This window comes from Plenodomus lingam, assembly GCF_022343315.1.
Source record: "Plenodomus lingam strain CAN1 chromosome Unknown contig_19, whole genome shotgun sequence".
Classification (NCBI taxonomy): Eukaryota; Fungi; Ascomycota; class Dothideomycetes; order Pleosporales; family Leptosphaeriaceae; genus Plenodomus; species Plenodomus lingam.
This window is the reverse complement of record NW_027093936.1, coordinates 983,575-1,002,325: the sequence shown is the minus strand read 5'-3', so window position 1 is coordinate 1,002,325 and position 18,751 is coordinate 983,575. Positions and strand designations below refer to the sequence as shown.

The following is an 18,751-nucleotide window of genomic DNA, read 5'->3' as shown; positions in this document are numbered from 1 at the left end:
TATAAAATAGCAAGATTAGTAGTAGATAGATAAATATAGTTACTAACCTTCTAGTTAACTAGATAGTAATAGTAATTAGTAGTAGAGCGTATTTAGTCTTAAGCTCTTTCTATATTTTCTTTAGTAATCTTCTAGGCGTTGTGTATCTAAGTAGTAAGGGATAAGGCGTCTTTATAGTTTAGTTTCTCTAGTATAGTAGATAGGGTCTTTACTAGTTTCTAATACTAACTTTGCTTTAGTAAGGAACTAAAGAGGAGCTAATATAGAGCTATACTAATAGATAAATATAGAAGAGTACTTTAGGCACAGTCTATTATAGGTAGTAGGTTACTCTAGTTATCTTAGTAATAGGATATAAAAGGCCTTAGTCTCTAATTAATATACTTATTTATAATCTTAGTTTATCTATTAGTTTATTTATAGTAGGTAGTAGAGAGCTTAACTTTAGTGCCTATAATCTAATAGAACTTAGACTAGAAACTAGATATAAACTAAGGGCCTTAATTAGAAATAATAGTATCTAGAGTGTATCTAAATTAGTATACCTACTAAATAAATAAGGTAGCTATACCTTAAGCGTCTATAGTTTTATAGTAAGGGATAGTAATAGCTTGCTTTAATAGGCGATTAATAATAACTATAATCTAATTATAACCACGTTAATCCTAGGGAAAATCCTTAAAATTAATGCACAGGTGTTGCATTAGTAGACTAGGGATAGGAAGAAGGTAGAGCATGCTAGGGAGTTAGTGCTATCTTAGGTGCCCTCTCCTGTATAGGATATAGTTTTAAATATAGCGTTTATAGGTAGTCTCTATACCTTTCTAGTAGTAATATTAGGCTAGAATCTAATAGGTTTTAGTAGCTAATAGGTAGGTAGTAGACACTTAATTATAAGCCTTACAAATTAGTCTAGTATATAGGACTAATCTAACAGGCACGTAAAGTTAATCCTAGTAGAGAAGGAGTCTATTTTCTATCTAATAGTGCTTAGGCAGCTCTAATCTTTCTATTAGGAATAAGAACCTATTTTCTTAGAGAAGAGTTTTAATAAGTTCTAGGGATCTAAGAGTTATTAGGTTCTAAACTACTATAATTAAAGCAAGGATTAGTAAGGAATACTTAGCTAGGTAGTCTTGCGCTAAGTTAGAGTTAATTTAGGAGTATAACCTATCTAGGGTAATTATTACTTGTAAATAATTATCCCTTTAAGTAGTCTTAAGGTTAACTATATCCTGTTCCCTTCTACTTAGGATATTAGCCTAGGCGTTATAAGATCTAGGAGTATACTTAATTTAGAAGTTAAAGGGACTTATAACCTCTAGCTATCTAGCTTGCCTAGCACTAAGGACTTTAGTAGATATAAAGTACTCTAGTACTCTATAGTCTATGTATACTCTAATAAGGTGCTAAGTACTTATTAGGTTAGCACGCTATTTCTTAAAGGCGCAGATTATAGTAAATAATTCTTTATTATAGATTTCCTAGTTAAGTTTAGAACTAGTAAGGGTCTAACTAAAGAAGGATATAGGGTACTATTTTCTATTAGGATGCCCCTATAAGAGGATAGCTATAATAACTCTATTAGAGGCGTCTATCTCTAGTTTTAGAGGGTACTTAGGATAGAAGTAAGCTAAGCTTAGGATTGCTAGCAGGGCATTCCTAAGCTAGTTAAAGGCTTGTTAGTATTCTAAAGTCTATACAAATAGGGTAGCAGGACTCTAGAGAGTAGTTAAGGGCTTAGCTATCTTAGAGAAGTTTTCTACAAACTACTAGTAGAATCTAGTAAATCCTAGGAAGGACTTTACTTTAGTTATTATCTTAGGAGCGGACTAGTTTTAGAGTACTTTAACTTTATTAGGGTCTACCTCTAAGCCTTTGTTAGTAAGGATATATCTAAGGTAACAGGTATAAGTTATATAGAATTCGCTTTTCTTAATATTAGCCTATAATCTAGTAGAATAAAGACGCTTAAGGACTTTTTAAATATAGTCCTTATAAGTAGCAAGGTTCTTAGAGTAGATAAGGATATTATCTAGATAGGTAATATAGAAGTTATCTAAATAGTCTATTAGTATATTATTTATATAGCGCTAATAGGTTGCAGGTCTATTATATAGCCTAAATAGTAGGACTTTGTATTTATAGGCACTATACCTAGTGTAGAAAGTAGTGTACTCCTCTAATTTAGGGTCTATTTAGATCTTATTAAAGGTAGCACAAATATCTAGCTTAGTAAAGATTTTTACTTTAGCTAGCTATAATAATAGATTATCTATACAGGGTATTAGATACGCGTCCTTTCGCGTTAAGCTGTTAAGCTTATAGTAATCCACACAGATCCTAAGGCCTCTATTTAGCTTCTTAACGTACAGGATAGGAGAGGCAAATAGGCTCTAACTAGTCTTAATAAAACCTTTCTATAGGTGCTCTTGTATATATTCCTTAGTAGCCTAGAGTTCCTTAGTATTTTAATAATAAAGGGGACTCTAGTAGTTTAGAAGGGGTTCCTCTAGGACTATCTTATAGTTATAAGGCTAGTAGATTAGAAGTTTATTAGCCTTAGCCTTATTAAAGACGTCCTAATAGGAGTTATAGTTAGATAGGAGCTTCTTATCTAACAAGTAGTAGTTAAGAGTATCCTATTTAGATAGGGTTTAGATCCTACGCTTAATCTTATACAGGCTAGTAGTAAAGAATTTATTAGAAGATTTTTTTATATTAAAATAGAAAGTATTAGTAGAAATAGTAGTAATTTAGAATTTTGCAGGTAGGGTAATAGTTAGCAATTAGACTAGGGTAGGTAGTGTACTAGGTTTAGTAGCAGCCCTATAAGCAGCTAGTATTTTAAGTATACTATGTATCCTGTTAATTAAACTAGGACTATTTTAGTTCTAGTTCTCCTCTTAATCCTAAAGGGCGTCTCTTTATAAGATATTGTAGGTAACTAGAGTAGATAGCACTTGCTAGTAGAGTTGTACTAGAATAGGAGGTGCAGGGTTGTAGGTTAGAGGATATTTCTCTAGCTAGATTAGTTAAGATTTATCTATATTAATTAGGATTTAGAACTGTTTTAGCTAGTGTTATCTAATAATATAATCCTAAGAACCTAAGTCTACTATTATAAAGGGGTAGTTATAAACCTTTTAGCTACTAACTATTATATAAAGCTAAATATAGTAGGTAACTAGGGAGGTAATCTAGTCCTAGAACCCTTTAACACTAAGCTTATATAGTAACTTTTAGATAGGTACCCTAAGTGTAGAAGAGATATTATAAGCAATTTTTAAATTAAGAAATAAGTAACCTTAGGCCCTAGTATCTACTAAAGCGTTTAGGTAAACACTAGATCTATTAAGGCACAGGGTTATACGTGTAAGTAAATAGGAACTAACAAATAATTTAGTTAAGGAAAGGTTTAATAGGTTATATTAAGTTAGGCCTAGGAAGGAGGATCCTCCTAGGCGTTATTATTTCCTGTCTAATAGCTATCTAAATTAGTTAATTTAGTAGTTTCTTCTTCCTTAGAATTCTTAATAACCTGTTCTACCTCTATAGCCTAAATCCTAGGGGGTTTAGGGCAGTTACTAGAGAAGTACCTAGGCTTTCTATAATTATAGCAAGTTGCTAGGGTTCCTATTATAGTAGCGCTAGGAGTGGCTAGTGTGGTAGATAGGGGTTAATTATTTTAAGGGGTAGTGCCTTATTATTAAAAGTAGGGTATATAAGGTTTAGCTATTAAAGGTCTATTATAGGGTTTCTAATTAGCGTCTAAATAGGACTAGTTTCTAGAGTGTTAGAAGGGGGTTAGTCCTTTTCTAGATAATAGAGTAGTCTAGATAGGAGTAGATAAGGTAGGGTATAGGCAGCGTTCTATATTAAAAGTAGTAAGATAATCTACTATAGTCTTAAAATTATTATGCTAATTCTATTAGAAAGTAAGGTTTAGTATCCTTAGGGAAGGTGTAATCTTTATCTAGAGGTAGTAATACTACTCTAATTAGGGTACTTCTCCTCTAATAGCAAGACTCTAGAATTATAACTTAAAAGTAGGGAATATCTCTATATTAGTTATATATAGGCAGTTAAATATAGTCTAACTCTTAGCTATCTTATTTCTAGTAATAAAGTAAGTTTAAAGGAGGGTAATTATTTCTTTAGCTTTTTAGAATTAAAGACTTAGGGAATTAGATAGATAATATAGCTCTAAGTATTCTCTTGCTAGTCCTAAGTAGTGTCCCTAGACTAACGCTATCTAAGCTCTAGAAGAGGGGTAGTAATTAGCGTTAATCTCTAGCCTATCCTAAATAGATGCTTGCTATTATCTAAAAGTAGGGTTAGCACTATTACTAAGTATAGAGATATTTAGTATCTTTTTAGATTATCTCTTAGCTTTTATAGTATATACTATAGGGTTTAATATAGAAGCTAAAGACTAGCTAGGTTAGGTAGTACCTTATATCTCCTTATAGAGGGAGGTATTATATAACTAATTAGTAAGTTACTTAACTTATTCCTCTAACCTCTCCTTTTTAGATAGGGTTAATATATATTTATCTTTAAGGGAAGTGTTACTTTAAGATTTCCTAGGAGCATAAGGTACCTCTAGAGATAGATAGGAAGCAGGTCCTTCTAGGAGGGCGTTATTAATTAAGTCTTCCTTATCTAATTTCTTTCTATTAGTAAATAGGCTTTTAAAAGTAGCTAAACTAGATACCCTTCCTTTGCCCTTATCTAATATTTTGTAGTTAATAAGAATAATAAATCTTTTTTTTCTTCTAGGGGGTTTAGTTATAGGAGGATATTAGCTTTGCCTCTAATTCCTCTAGGCTTTTAGTAGTCTCTAGGTCTCTACCTTAACGCAATCTAACGCGATTTTTCTAAAGGTAATCTAGCACCACCTATAGGTCTAGAAGTCTAAGCCTATAGGCTTTAGTTGTTAAAAGTTCTAATAGCTATTCTAACTGTAGAGTTGCAGGGTTAGGTAGCTACTAGAACTAAATTAGTAGCTTAAAATAATAACAAGTGCGATATTCTTAAATACTATTACTAGCTAGGATAATATTCTTCTTATAATATAATAACTTAGGTAGGTAGGGTATCTAAAAGGTATCCTATATAACTTAAAGGCATATAGGAGTGCGCGTCTATATAGAAAAGGATAAGATTCCTATACCTATAGGTCTTGTACAAAAGGATAAGAAGAACATGCCTATCCTAACTATAGGCGAGCTGTTCTCTATATACATAAGTAAGTCAGGCCTTTATTAGGCCCAACTTGGCATAGAACAATAGGCAGGTAATTCTGCCTTAATGTTATAGTTATTATAAATAGTTTCCTAAGGACTTTAATATTACTAACGCCTTAGTATAGATAGTAGTAAGTAAGTAGTACTAGGAGACTCCTTATTACTATATAATTAATAAAGTAAGTAATAAGCTTAGAGTATATATACTATATACTATAGGTTATAAGGTATTAAAGGAGGAGGTTACCTAAACTAAACTACCTTAAAAGCCTTAACTTAATAGCTAGCACTAACTTAATTAATTAATATTTATAGAGTAGGCACTTAGTAAGTCCCTAATAGGTATAATATTTATCTTTACTAATAAAACCTCTATAGACTATAATTACTACTATTAGTAGTAAAAGGTAAGCTAGCTTAAAGGTTCTAATCTATTTAATTTAAGCTACCTACTACCCTAAAACTTTAATAGCCTAATATTCTAGGGCGTAATTTATAAGGGCTTCTAACTAGGCCTATTTTATATATAGGAAAAGAAGACTTTAGAGGAAGTATAAGTAAATAATAAAGCTATAAGGTATAATAACTAGGTATATTTTAGTAGTAAGGTAGGTAGGTTAGTAGATTAATAATAGTTGCTACCTACCTACCTACCTACCTATCTACTAAAACCTTCTATTACTTTCTATTAATAAGGGCTAACCTTTACCTTTACTAGTAGGAAAATATTAACCTTATAGCTTATAATTAGGCTACTATAATAATACCTAGTATATAATAATACTACGCTCTATAGGAGCTTAATACTAATATACGCCTTTAAGATTATATAAATCCTTTACCTAGTAGGCGCCTACGTAGGCTACGTTGTCTAGAATAGTATTTTTAGTAGGAGCTAGAGATAAGAAATAATAGTAGAGCTAGAGGTATTAATTAGTACTAGTATTATAAGTAGGTTTTAAAGCTATTACTATACCTATATACCTACTAAATTTTATAATAGACTAGCCACATTATATATATTATTAAGGATAACGCCTTACTATATATTAAAGCTAAGAGGCTCTTAGAGGCTAAGATTACTTAGTATAGTAGCTAGATTAAAACTATAGTATAGCCCTCTATATTACTAGATCTTAACTATATTAAATAAATCTAGGATTACTTAAAGGATCTATTTAAAATACTTATAGCTTACTACTATAGAGTCCTATTATAATAATATATTAAAGATTAGATTATAGAGGTATAGTAGTAGCTACTATAGTTAGTAATTAATATAGAGACTTATAGCTTTTAGGTAAAGCTCTATAAAGTAATAGATAATTAAGGTAATAATAACTTCTATAGTTAGTAAAGCAGAATCTATTAAAATTGCCGCAAAATTTAACTATCTACGCTCTTTATTGCATAGTGTTAATTGTCGCGACAATAGGTGGCAACTGGTGGCAAACCACGTGACTTCTGGACTACCCGAGCGCATGAGTATCCCACATCAACCCCACCAAAGCTATCCGAGGTCTCAGCGGTCGGCCTTGTGGACGCGTCTAGGGCGTATACTATACTGTCCGCTTATCATCGCTCTTATTGGACACAACATTTGCTTTCACACATTATACATCTAGAGTTTAGATACTCTCTCTTTCTCTCCCCCCCCCTCTACACTGCATATGGAGATCAAAGGACACCCTCACCACGCCACGCTGCAAAATGGAGATCAAAGGTGCAATTCTTCCCGACGCTGATAATCTATGGCCAGACCCCGATCCCAAGGCCGCTGCGCGCTCCGCAATTTCGAAAGATGAATACTTATAGTACACTGACCCTGCGCCGTGACCCCAAGAAAACTTTGTATGTAACAGACGCATAGTGTGATCCAAGAATATAGAACAAGTCGGCTCTGTCAAATCAAAACAACCGAGCCCCGTTTTGATCAGCTAGCCCCTCTCCTCCGCATAGCTGAATATCAGTCTTTTCCGTCCTTCGCCCCGGCTCTGGCAAGCATCTACGAGCTTGAACGAGTAGTGCGCTTGTTGACCTCAGCCTGAGCCTTCTCGGCCCCAGTAGCGACAGCCTCGGCAGCCTTGTCCTTGGCATCAGCGGCAGTAGCCTTTGCCTTCTTAGCTTGAGCCTTGACCTGCTCCTTGGAGGGAGCAGCGCTGGCACCACCGAAGAGGACAGAGGCCAAAATGGCGAGAATAGCAACAACAAGAGCACCGATACCGCCGGCGACTTCAGGAACAAACTTGACGGCCTCCATGGGATCACGCTTGGCAATCTCGATGAACAGGTTGACCTTCTCCTTGACAAATGTGACTGGGTCATCCTTGAAGGAGAGGTCAGAGGGGGACTTGGGCTCATCAGAGGGCTTGGGCTTGTTGGCCTCCTCCTCGGCCTTCTCAGCCGCGATCTTGAGGTCAAAAGTCTCAGACTTGAGCTTCTCAGCGTCCTCAAGGGAGTGACCAATGTAGATGTTGTCGAAGAGGATGTCGTTTTGCATGGTCCAGATCTCGAATCCAATCTGTTCCGTGTTAGCAGGTGATTACGCAGTAGTGGCGTGTGTACAAAGACTTACAGCGCCCATGGGCTCGAAGTTGGCAGGTTTCTTGTCCTCGAAGTAGTTGGGGTTCTTGATCTTGCGGGGTGCCCAGACACCCTTGTAGGCTGGGTTGTCAATGAGCTCAGGAGTCCACTTGCCCTTGTAGGCGGGGTTCTTCTTCATAGGAGGCTCCCACTTGCCACAGCCAGAGACTTCGTCACACTTGGGGTTGGGAACGGTGGGAGCTACCCAGTCACCATCCTCCTCGTCATCCCAATCCTCGGGCTTGGTGGCCTCCGGGTCGGGAATAGTGGTGGGCTCATCGTCAAGCCAGTCCTCGGGCTTGGTAGCCTCCTCGTCGACAATCTCGAATGGCGCATCCTCGTCCCAGTCCTCGGGCTTCTTCGCATCGGGGTCAGGGATACGGGCCTCGTCGACCCAGTCTTCGGGCTTCGTGTCCTTGGGGTCGTCAATCTCCGCAGGGGGGTTGACTGAGGGGTCGAAGTCCTCGAGAAGGGTACCATTGCGGACCGACTCGCCATCAATCTTCATCTCGAAGCTCTGGTCGGGCTTGACGATGAGCGTGTAGAGCGAGGTAGTCTTGACGACACGAGCCATCGGAGGGTTCTTGAGGTGCTTCTCCTCATACTCGCCAGTCTTGGGGTTCTTGTGGCGGAAAATGAAGTGAACCTGGGTGGGGGCCATGTCAGTGTTCGAGTCTCTCGCAAGATGGAGTAGTCTCCACCTACCTTGTTGGTAGCACCGCACTTGTCGGGACCAAACATGATGACATAGGGGGAGCTGTTGGAGAACTCCTCGGCGTGAAGCGCCTTGTTGTCCTGAAGCAGCTTCATGTACGCACCACCGCACTCCAGGCCGTCTAGAAGCTGTTAACACACTGGCTGGTAATGGTCATCGGGCGAGAAGCCTACTCTGGAGTTTGACCTCGTATTGCACAACCAAGGTCTTGTCCTTGTTGTTGATCACCTTGGGGAATTTGGCCGAGATGGCGTGGTGGGCAGCCTTGTCCTTGAGAACAAGACCCTTGTCACCCTCCATGCCCTTGAGCACAGAAGGCTCCTCGACGGCCCAGTTACCAACATATGTCCATTCCTCGTCGTCGGTCTTGGTGTCCTTTTTCGCATGCGAGGGCTTCCACCGGCTGTCCCAGTCATCTGTGAACTGTTCAAGGAAGGGGGCCTTGAGGGTGCTAGGCTGCGGCGGGCATTAGTTATCGTCATGGGCCAGCAGACGAGCAGAACGGGGGGTTAGGTAGGCAGAGAAGAGCTTACAGTAAAAGTAGGCTTGGCTACGGCAGTCGAGGCAGAGGACTCGGCCTCGACGGGGCTGGCATCGTCTGCACGCACGACGGCGGCAGCGAGCGCAGCAGTTGCTCCAATGGCAAAGCGCATTGTGACTGCCTACTGTCTGGGGTAGTGCAGAGGGACTTGAATTAGGTTGGGAGGTTGAGAGAGAGAGTGGATCGGCTACAAAGGTTGAGGCGCCGAAGAGAGCGGATAGATAAATAGATAAATAAAGCAGTCGTGTGAAGTTGACACGTTGGAGCTTCACGACAAGCGGGCCCGGGCGATGGCTCTTTCCCTGGCCCCATTGGCCCGCGCCCCTGCCCAACCTCTGGACGGGGCGACGGCTATGAAGGTTCGAGAAGCACTGGGCCCAAGCAAACAATGCTGGACGCTGTCCGGCTAGGGCAGTTCTGATATCTATCCTGGCGTTCTTCATCTCTTTTTTGGCGAGAGGATCGTAATTATCGTGCATCATCCATCTCCCCGCTGGCCGGCAAGGAAAAGTCTGTCTCTGTCTCTGTCTGTCTGTCCTGGTCTGTCTTCAACGAGAGGGCGCCTCCCCCCGCCCCTCCCCGTGGAGAGTACCATCTGTTGATTGTACAGCATACCTAGTGCTATCTAAGACAGTAAGTCTTACTTGTTCTATGCCGTATACCGTAGGACCCGTGGAGGCCATGTCGTAGGTAGAATTCTGGACGAGGCCTTCACACGTGATTTGTCCCTAGCGTAGACCGCCGAGGTCGGGTGTTTGTGGGTGTTCGTCGTGACTTACTGTGGTACTACAACATGTGGTACTACGGTAGACTACCCAAGCTCTGCTCTACACCCACATGCACACAAACTGAACAAGACAAGTGATCGGGTGGCATGGGGACACGTGACATGTCTGGCCTGCCACCTGCCTGCCGCTACAGTGTACATAGTACCTAATCACTCTTCCTCTTTTCCTTGGCCGAGGTTCGCAGTCTGCTAGCTACTGCTAGCGGTCCAACTGTCTCGACTGCCAAGTGCCAAGCCACTGTACTCTGCCAGGTGCGCGTCTGGGTGTCGGCAGGTGCACATCCAGTGGCCACGTTTGCGTGATTATTTCATTAACGTATACATCTGATTATCCATCTGCTAGACCCGCCTAACCCCCGCCACCATAATCATAGCTGCGCCCATCCTCTAATGCAAAACAAACAAAAGGCCTCTCTTTTCTCGATGAAGCCCTTTTTTTCAGTACACCGCCCGCTTCCTGTTTCCCAGCCGTAGTAGATATGATAATCCCATCCTTGATGCAAAAAAAAAAAAAAAGAACACTCCCTCCTGCCTGCCCAAGACCCAAACCCTTATTGTGGAACGGGGATCAGCAGCGAACCAAAAATAGTAAACGCCAAACGCTAATAGTCCACGTCGCTAATTGCTCCATGCTGCATTCCAAATGACATGTCCAATGTCCCGCGCCGTGTTCACCGTGTCCACTACTCGACCGATAAAGGTCGGCGGCAAGGCGTCTTCTTCGTTGTCTTCAAATGGCATAAACATGCCCGATGCCGTCCGTCGCAGTCCTCCAGATTCGGATGAAGACGCTTTCTTTCGTCGCAGTCCGTACGGATCCGAGCTCGTCGGAGTCGGAGGCCGCTTTGAACTCCCACCATACGCGCTACCAGGCTCAAAGTAGTCGTCGCCCTCGCCCTCTTCTTCTTCTTCTTCTTCTTCTTCTTCTTCATCATCCTCAGCAAGCAAGAAATTCCTTGATGAATTCGACGGCTTCAGTGTCTCTGATGACGGCGACGGCGATAGGCCACCACGTGGTTGCCAGAAACCAAGTGAATGAGACTGCTGTTCCGTAACATCGGGAGAATCTGTTCTCGACTTCAACGTGGTCGACGGAAGCCTGGCAATGGTTTTGTTGTCGTTGCTGATGCTCGTGGTCGAGACCGTGCGTGAAAGGGGCCGCTTCTTGCGCGACCGCTTCATCATGACTACACCCTCGTCCGAAGACGAGTCCTCTTCTTGATACTTGGCCCAGGGGTTGTGGTTGTAGTCACCATCCTCGTCGTCATCTGCATCTTTGCATTCTACTGCAATGCACTGCTCTACCTTGTCATCGAAGCGTATATGCTTCTTCTCGCCCAAATCAGGCGTCTGGAGTCCTGATGTCGACTTGGAGGTGAAGTAATCGGTCCCTTCCCAGGTCAATCCTCGAGACAGGGTGGAAGAGGTGGAAAAGTCCGGGGTCGGCCGGCCGATGATGGGCCGAGGTCTGCGCAGCTCCCATGTCGCACCTGTCGCCTGTTGTGCCTGAACCGAGTCGGCGGCCTGCTGCAGCAATGACGACGTTGACAGCGACTTCTGCAGCATGGCTTCCGACATGCTGCGCTTCTTGAGAATTGGCTTCTTGACGCCATTGACAAAGGACCCGCGCTTGGACAGCTGGCTGGCTGGCTCAGAGCTCTGTTGCGAGCAAAACCGGTTGGAGGCGGGCTGCATGGGCCCATAGAGCCAAGTCACGTCGACGTCTTTTAGCCTGTGGGTTGGTGGTTAGCCGGTTACGAGACTGAAACCTGCGGTGAGGGTGCACGGATGGGGGAGATCGGCGCACCCCCTCCCCTCCCAGGACAGGGGTGCCGATGGCACTGTGGCCGTACTCAAAGAGACTCACCAATTCAGAGTTTCAGGCGAGACGGTCCTGAGCTTAAACTGCGACTTGGCCCATGTTCGCCACGAAGCATTTTCGAGCCGTGAGCGCTCCCCATAGACTTTGCGGTGTTCGACAATGTGCCGCCAAGAGGACCAGATATCCTCTTCACGCCAGTTGTACGACAGGTAGTCGACGTGATGTGAGGGCTCCTTGCGCACGGCGGTGTCGTCTTCTGAAATACCGTGTGGCTCGGGCGTGCTCAGGGGGGTGTCAGAGGAGAAGGCGTCGGAAGGCGAGGGAGGTGGCGGTGACAGCAACGTGGCCGGCCGAAGGAGCAGAGCGTCCATGGGCTTCAGCGAGTCCATGTCAAGAGTAGGAGCAGGAGCTTGTGTCTTGTATTGGCGGGCAGAGCCGTGGTCTGGAAAGGACAGGCCATCGTCCTCGCTGCTGGACTCGTCGGAGCGGGTGTCGAGGGAGAGGCTGCTGGAGGGTGTCGAGTGCAGGGACGGGGTGCGGGTAGAGGTCAGCGATGGCGAGCGCAGATCGGAGAGTGAATATGGGTTCTTGCGGAGGGCCGTGTACGAGTCGTAGGCGAGTGAGGTGCTCGAGGTCGAGCGAATTGGGCCGTGGAAGGGAGAGCCCTGTCGCTGCAGCACTTCGGCCATGGCGGTGACGGGGAGCGGCGGACGGGGAGCTCAATGGGGCGCACACAATGGCAGTCTGTCACAGCGAGAGGATCACGGTGGTGTTTTGGAGCCAGACGCCCTCCACTGCAGTCGGTCGTTCGCTCAATGTCGACATGCGGTCTGTGGCAGCGCTGCTCGTTGCGGAGAATGGGCCCGCCGCGGTGGGGGGAGGGGGAAGGGGAAGGGGAAGGGGTGGGGGGAGGGTGTGGTGGTGCAAGAATGCTCGGCTGCGCAGATCAGGCAAGGGAGGTGGGGGGGGGGGGAGTGAGAGGGCGGCTGCTGCTACCTATGAGGGAGGGGGTGGGGGTTCGACGGTTGGTGGCTGCGTGGGGAATGTTTGTTCGTGAGCTGGGAAACGGCGGGCGGGAGGCAGGGCTGATATGCACATACGCACACGTACAACCAGGGGCGCATGCAGAGAAAGGGAAGGTGAGAGGAAGACGGAAAGAGAGACAGCCAGTCTACGTGTGTGAGAGAGCGGGAGAGTGAGAGTAAGAGTGAGAGTGAGAGTGAGAGTGAGAGCGAGAGCGAGAGCGAGAGAGAAAGAGAGAAAGAGAGAGAAAAAGAGTTAGTTGGCTCATGGCGGGTCGCGGGATGGCTCGACTTGTGGCCCTCTGTGTGTGTGTGTGTGTGTATGTGTGCAGGCTCAGGCGTGGAGCTAAGGAGGAGGTTGACTGAGTCTAGCCGGGTTTGGGCCTTTGGGGGGCAACCCGGCAGAAAGGGATTTCTTAGCAGACATGGACTTGTACCCACACACACCTCTCCACCTCTCCACCCCTCCCACCCATGAACTTTGAAGCTCTTTGGCCAACCAGTTCGAGCCACTGCAATGGGGAAGAGAAGCGAAAAAAAAAAAAGAAAAAAAGAAACGAAAAAGAAAGTCCAGCCAAAGTAAGAGGATAGATAGTCAACGAGGCAATCCGACGTTTCTTTCATGCTGTCTGTGGTGCACTCTACCGGTACATGGGAAGGTAGCGTGGAGCAGAGTAAGTGCCTTTAAGAAAGTGACACCCTCATCACATCTCACCACCACACACCTTCACCCGCAGCTGACAGCCGGTAGTGGTAGGCACAAAGACGCAGACTTGCGACGACGTTAGTCATTCGCACACGACAAGCCTGGAAAAGCCTACTAGCTAGGTAGCCTACCCTGTCTGCAGCCTGTGTTCATGGAGAGAAGGGCAAGGGTGCGCGCTTGTGGCCGCGGCCGTTTGCCGAGCCTGCAAGCGGATCCGGTTGATCAGGTTCAAAAAGGATGATCCATGCAGCCCAACAGGCGTGCCAGGAGCCTAGACCGTTGCACCAACAAAGTCTCGCTCACTCTACTCTAGTACTTGCTCCTACTCCTACATGCTACATAGCTTCCACCCCGCCGCCCTGCCTGTCTCGTCTGTCTGCCTGCCTGCCTGCCTGTCTGTCTGCCTGTCTGCCCGTCTGCCTGTCTGCCCGTCTGCCTGTCTGGGATCCTTCATCTACTAACACCAGGCAAGTATAGGTACCTACCTTTCCGACGAACGAGGTAATCCGCCCCCCTTCGTCACTCTGCCAATGCCTGTTCCCACAGCCGTCCACTCTTCTCCTCCATCTCCTCTCAAACACCCACAGCACTACGCATGCCCGGAACCCTCTGCCGTTGGTGGTGGCTGTTGTTGAGCTGGTGCTGAAATGGGTGGGTGCGGGGAAGGAGGGGGGGGGCGTTGCTGTGATCATTGCCTTTCCCTCCCTCCCCCCGTCATCAGCCTCCCCCGTAAGTGATTGTGAACCTTGATAGAGATTGACTGCAACCGTGATTGTCTGTCCTTGTACGCCTACTCGCCGCTGTGCCTGCACGATTGCACTAGCCGCACCTCTAGCTTCTCAACACCAAAGCAGCGCAGCACTTTGAGCATTGCACTGCACTGTCCAACTCTAACCACGACGAAATCCACCCTGGCCACCCCCCAACCCACTCAACCGCTGCTCCTCCACAACCCACAACATCGCATGCCCAGCGCTGGGGAACCAGGTGGAGCGGCGAGCCTGCCCTCCAATCGTTCCCGCACAAGTCCCAGTCAGTTCGCTTATTGTGAACAGGTCAAATAACATGTACTATTCATTCCCTCGATCGACCAACGAATGCAGCCAATTTTCTTGTTTGGCTTGGGTCGCGCCATGTTGGAATCGGATATCCGTCTCGTCCCACCATAAAGGGAAACCATGCACCCGCAATACCGCTGATGACGAGTCCTCCACACGCATCCCCAGAATAGCCCTGCCACTTGCGGTCAACTACGGCTGTTCCGCCGGGTGATGGTCCAACAGGTCCGGTACGCCGCGTGGGTAGGGGATGGATGCTACCACCATCGTAGTCCTGCTACCAGAGAGGCCGACCAACAGACAGCAGACCCTGTTTCTAGTCCAGCAGACCAACAAAGGATGAGGCCACTTGTGTTACTTACCTTGTCCTGGCCTTGGAAACCCCCTGCGCTACCCAGCTTGACCTGACTACTAACCAAAGGTCAGACATTTTGCAGTGCACTACATCAAACACCAACACACACTTCTATATCCTGTCCTGTCCTGTCCTGTCCCACGCAACATGTGGCTTGATGATGACGGGAGCTGTGATTGGACAATCGCGCTACCAAACATATTGATCTGGTGCTGGCAGTCACCTCGGTCAAACTGCGTGGCTGACGTCGAAGACTTGTATTGCCTGTTATAACTGATTCGCATCTTCCCAATCATCTCATTCATCTCAATTCCGTATGGTTGTCGGCCCCACGAACAATGGAGATTCGCCATGGTCGTCGTATCGACGGGACGGTGACCGATTCCGCGCTCAAGTCTGAACCCCCTGCAATCGGCGTTAACATTATCACCGTGTGACAAACACACTGTTTTGTTCGAACGAGGATGGACATCTCAGATGCCCCCAAACATGTCTTAAACGTTTGACAGGCTCAAACCTTACTTTGTGCCTATCTCGGATTTTGCATACCATCTCATTTGCTATGAGTCTGCCACAGGATGCGACTGTCCGACTGGACACCGAGACACCAAGTCAAAATACACCGACCATTGCAGCCGACGCCGCAACATCGTCACCGAGTATAAAGAGCCTTGCCGGAAGAGAGGAAGCTTCACATGAAGAAAATGGAGTGAAAAGAGAGGCAGAAGGAACACAAGCTGCAGTAGAGGGACCGCCTGAGCAACATGTGCCAGCGCGTAGCAAGATCACCATCGCGCTGATCATGTTCTCACTCTGTGTAGCGGTGTTGTTGGTTGCCTTGGACATCACCATCATTACCACTGCGCTGCCAACCATCGCCACCGAGCTCAACAGCGCATCAGGATACACCTGGGTCGGCTCTGCCTACCTCATTGCCCAGTCGGCTGCGACGCCCATATGGGGCAAGGTGTCAGACATATTCGGGCGAAAACCCATCTTGCTCGTCACCAATGCCGTCTTCTTCGTCGGCTCGCTGATTGCTGGTGTCGCGGTGAACATGGACATGCTGATCGTGGCGCGAGTGATTCAGGGTATAGGGGGCGGAGGTCTCGCTACGCTGGTGAATATTGCCATCTCTGATCTCTTCTCCGTACGCGATCGAGGAGCCTACTATGGCATGGTGGGTGGCATATGGGCCGTGGCTTCGTCTCTCGGTCCCGTCGTGGGCGGTCTACTCACCCAGAGGGTGTCGTGGCGGTGGTGTTTTTACATCAATCTACCTTTTGATGGCGTCGCCTTTCTCATCATCGTCTTCTTCCTGGATGTCAAGACACCCAAGACGCCACTACGACAGGGACTCAAGGCTGTGGACTGGCTTGGCTCACTGGCCATGGTTGGCGGCGTCATCATGTTCCTGCTAGGTCTGGAGTTTGGAGGTGTTTCCTACCCATGGGACTCTGCCGTGGTACTCTGTCTGATCATCTTTGGAGTGGTCGTCATTGGCATCTTCTTCTTGATCGAATGGCGGGTTGCCCCTTACCCACTGATGCCTCTCGACCTCTTCTCCAAAAGGTCGAACCTCGCCGCTCTCGCAACCTGCTTCATCCATGGGTTTGTCTCCATCGCCGCCAGCTACTTTCTACCGCTTTACTTCCAGGCTGTGCTCGGCGCGTCGCCAATCATGTCTGGTGTCTACTTGCTTCCACAAGCGCTCGCGCTATCCGCGCTATCCGCCTTCACCGGTGTCTTTATCAAGAAGACCGGGCAATACCTCCCGCTGATATGGTCCGGCATGGTCGTCATGACACTTGGATTTGGCCTCCTTATCGATTATGATGTTAACCTATCATGGCCCAAAATCATCCTGTACCAGATCATTGTCGGTATAGGAGTCGGCCCAAACTTTCAAAGCCCGCTCATCGCCTTGCAATCACTCGTTTCCGTAAGTCGCCCTCCTTTTCTCCAAACTTTGGTTGGCGTGAGAGGCTCTAGTACGACATGCAGGAATGCATGGTTACGTTGAAAAGAACCCGTCGTGCATGCTTCGATCCGCACCGTTTCCCCCCACGCAGCCGCATCCTTTGCGGGCCATGGCTTCCCTCATCTCTGTTTCCAAAATAGATACACCAACATTTTTTCTCCTTAGAAACGCGACATCGCGACTGCTACCTCGACCTTTGGCTTCACGCGCAACCTCGGCTCCGCCATCTCCGTCGTCGTCGGCTCCGTCGTCTTCAACAACCAAATGGCCTCCAAGCAAGCCGAGCTCGCCGCGAGTCTAGGTCCCGACACAGCCTCGTCCTTTCCGGCGCCAGCGTGGGCCTCATCCGAGCCCTGCCCGCTGCCCAAAAAGCGGTGGCGCGCAAAGCGTTTGCAGACTCGCTCAGCACCATGTGGATCATGTACGTCTGCTTTTCCTTTCTGGGCCTGCTCGTCTCGCTCGCCATTACGCGGAATCGGCTCGAGAAGACGCATGAGGAGGCGCAGACGGGCCTTGAGGCCGAGAAGGCGAAGAAGTTGGAGCGGGATGCCGAGAGGGCGGAACGGAGGAGGAAGAGGGCGAGTAAGGCTGGCTTGCAGGCTGATTCTGGACAGCCGGGTGGTGGTCCTGTCGAGCGGGAGGGGAATGAGAGTTAGTATGATTACGGCCGTTTTGATGCCATTCTTAGGGGGGCGAGGGGGGGAGGGGTAGTGTTAAATATTGGCATGGGACTGAGGTTCTCACGCCGAGACGAGTGAGATTTGTTGGTGCAGATGTAGTCACTATACGTAACAAATACTATACTGCATACACCTCACCTGCAACCACATACCCCCCTCCATAACCAATCAACCCACGAACACAGGTCCTCGACACAATCCCCTTTCAGACACGACACGTCAAGATTGAGAAAACACGTGTTTAGCTACAAACTATGAGAACAATGCACTCGCTATCCAACCTAAGACTTTAATCTCGCTAGCTACTCTAGCAGCCAAAAAAAACACTCCCACCTGCACCGCGTTATCCAAAAGCAGTAGTCCATAGTAGACATAATCCAGCCAAACAAGGATTTGGCGCAAAAAGAAATGGTATGAGCTCCCAGACTGGGAATTGAACCCAGGTCTCCTGCGAATTCCGCTTTTCAAAGCAATGACAAGCAGAAATACTGACCACTATACGATCTGGGATGATCTGATTGATGAAAGAAGGTGGATTGGTAGAGAATATATACTTGGTCTGTTGGGGGTGGGAAGGGGATGTGGTTGCTGAAGTGGGATAAGTAGACTAGACTAGGGTGGCTAGGGGGCTAGGCGGAATTGGGGGGGGGGGGAATGGTGTGACAGGGGTGGGGAATGGTCTGGTGCAGTGTGAAAAAGTTCAAGGAGGAGTTTGGTGGTAGGGATGGTTGAAGGTGAGGGATGGTAGTCGGTTTGTGATGTTTTGATGGCTACTGTAAAACTTACCCTGATACCTACCTTGCTACCGCGATATATCAATACCCCCCCACCTTGCTACCCGCTTTTACAAAGGAGCCCTTAGCTTACCGGTACAAGCCACGCTTCCCAAAGACACCATCGCCGCACCGGTCAACAACAGCCGCGATGTTCATTCCAACAAGGAGCGCAACGTATTCCGCAACGCCTTGACGTTTCGCATTCGTAGCTAGCTGCATTGCTTCCTTGACCGCGACACCAAAGACGTATCCTAGCGAAGACGACTTTACTACCTCCCAGAGAAGTAAGCTTACTAACAGGCTGGCTCGTCAAGTACATAAACCAAACGTGCACTGATGTGCAAGACTTGTGGGACTGAAATATGCCCAAAGGCGACTTTGTTGGTGTTGTTGACGCTCTTCTGGAATGAGATTTCCTGATCTTGTCGTGCAAAGGGTATACTACCACCTACTACCCAGTGCACCCCAATGCATGC

General features: G+C 46.5%; 5 protein-coding genes across 5 annotated transcripts; 2 read left to right on the top strand and 3 right to left on the bottom strand.

The window, feature by feature from the left end:
* Positions 1–7,073: 7,073 nt before the first annotated feature.
* On the bottom strand, positions 7,074–9,445 carry IAQ61_004357 (uncharacterized protein). The gene is made up of 5 exons (XM_003838957.2): positions 9,081–9,445; positions 8,721–9,003; positions 8,538–8,668; positions 7,825–8,478; positions 7,074–7,770 (listed from the first exon to the last, which is right to left on the bottom strand). Exons 1-5 carry the CDS (start codon positions 9,198–9,200, stop codon positions 7,255–7,257), a joined length of 1,704 nt encoding a protein of 567 aa, XP_003839005.1. The 5' UTR covers positions 9,201–9,445; the 3' UTR covers positions 7,074–7,254.
* Positions 9,446–10,134: 689 nt separating this feature from the next.
* IAQ61_004356 (uncharacterized protein) lies at positions 10,135–13,338 on the bottom strand. Its single transcript, XM_003838956.2, has 2 exons — positions 11,743–13,338; positions 10,135–11,607 (listed from the first exon to the last, which is right to left on the bottom strand). The coding sequence occupies exons 1-2, from the start codon at positions 12,384–12,386 to the stop codon at positions 10,494–10,496; spliced, it is 1,758 nt and encodes a 585-aa protein (XP_003839004.2). The 5' UTR covers positions 12,387–13,338; the 3' UTR covers positions 10,135–10,493.
* Positions 13,339–14,390: 1,052 nt separating this feature from the next.
* On the top strand, positions 14,391–14,891 carry IAQ61_004355 (uncharacterized protein; the record flags this gene model as incomplete). The annotated part of the gene is made up of 2 exons (XM_066096310.1): positions 14,391–14,461; positions 14,657–14,891. The coding sequence occupies 2 exons, from the start codon at positions 14,391–14,393 to the stop codon at positions 14,889–14,891; spliced, it is 306 nt and encodes a 101-aa protein (XP_065953628.1).
* Positions 14,892–15,400: 509 nt separating this feature from the next.
* Positions 15,401–16,861, top strand: IAQ61_004354 (uncharacterized protein; the record flags this gene model as incomplete). The annotated part of the gene is made up of 1 exon (XM_003838953.2): positions 15,401–16,861. One exon carries the CDS (start codon positions 15,401–15,403, stop codon positions 16,859–16,861), a length of 1,461 nt encoding a protein of 486 aa, XP_003839001.2.
* A 1,501-nt stretch (positions 16,862–18,362) lies between these two features.
* On the bottom strand, positions 18,363–18,749 carry IAQ61_004352 (uncharacterized protein; the record flags this gene model as incomplete). Its single annotated transcript, XM_066096309.1, has 2 exons — positions 18,363–18,568; positions 18,731–18,749. The coding sequence occupies 2 exons, from the start codon at positions 18,747–18,749 to the stop codon at positions 18,363–18,365; spliced, it is 225 nt and encodes a 74-aa protein (XP_065953627.1).
* Between the last annotated feature and the right edge of the window lie 2 nt (positions 18,750–18,751).

Coding starts and splice junctions, on each gene's coding strand:
- IAQ61_004357 (XM_003838957.2), bottom strand. CDS start 9,200: ATGCGCTTTGCCATTGGAGCAACTGCTGCGCTCGCTGCCGCCGTCGTG. Junction 8,669..8,720: donor ATACGAGGTCAAACTCCAGA/GTAGGCTTCTCG, acceptor AACAGCTTCTAG/ACGGCCTGGAGTGCGGTGGT. Junction 8,479..8,537: donor AGTGCGGTGCTACCAACAAG/GTAGGTGGAGAC, acceptor GCCCCCACCCAG/GTTCACTTCATTTTCCGCCA.
- IAQ61_004356 (XM_003838956.2), bottom strand. CDS start 12,386: ATGGCCGAAGTGCTGCAGCGACAGGGCTCTCCCTTCCACGGCCCAATT. Junction 11,608..11,742: donor TCGCCTGAAACTCTGAATTG/GTGAGTCTCTTT, acceptor ACCAACCCACAG/GCTAAAAGACGTCGACGTGA.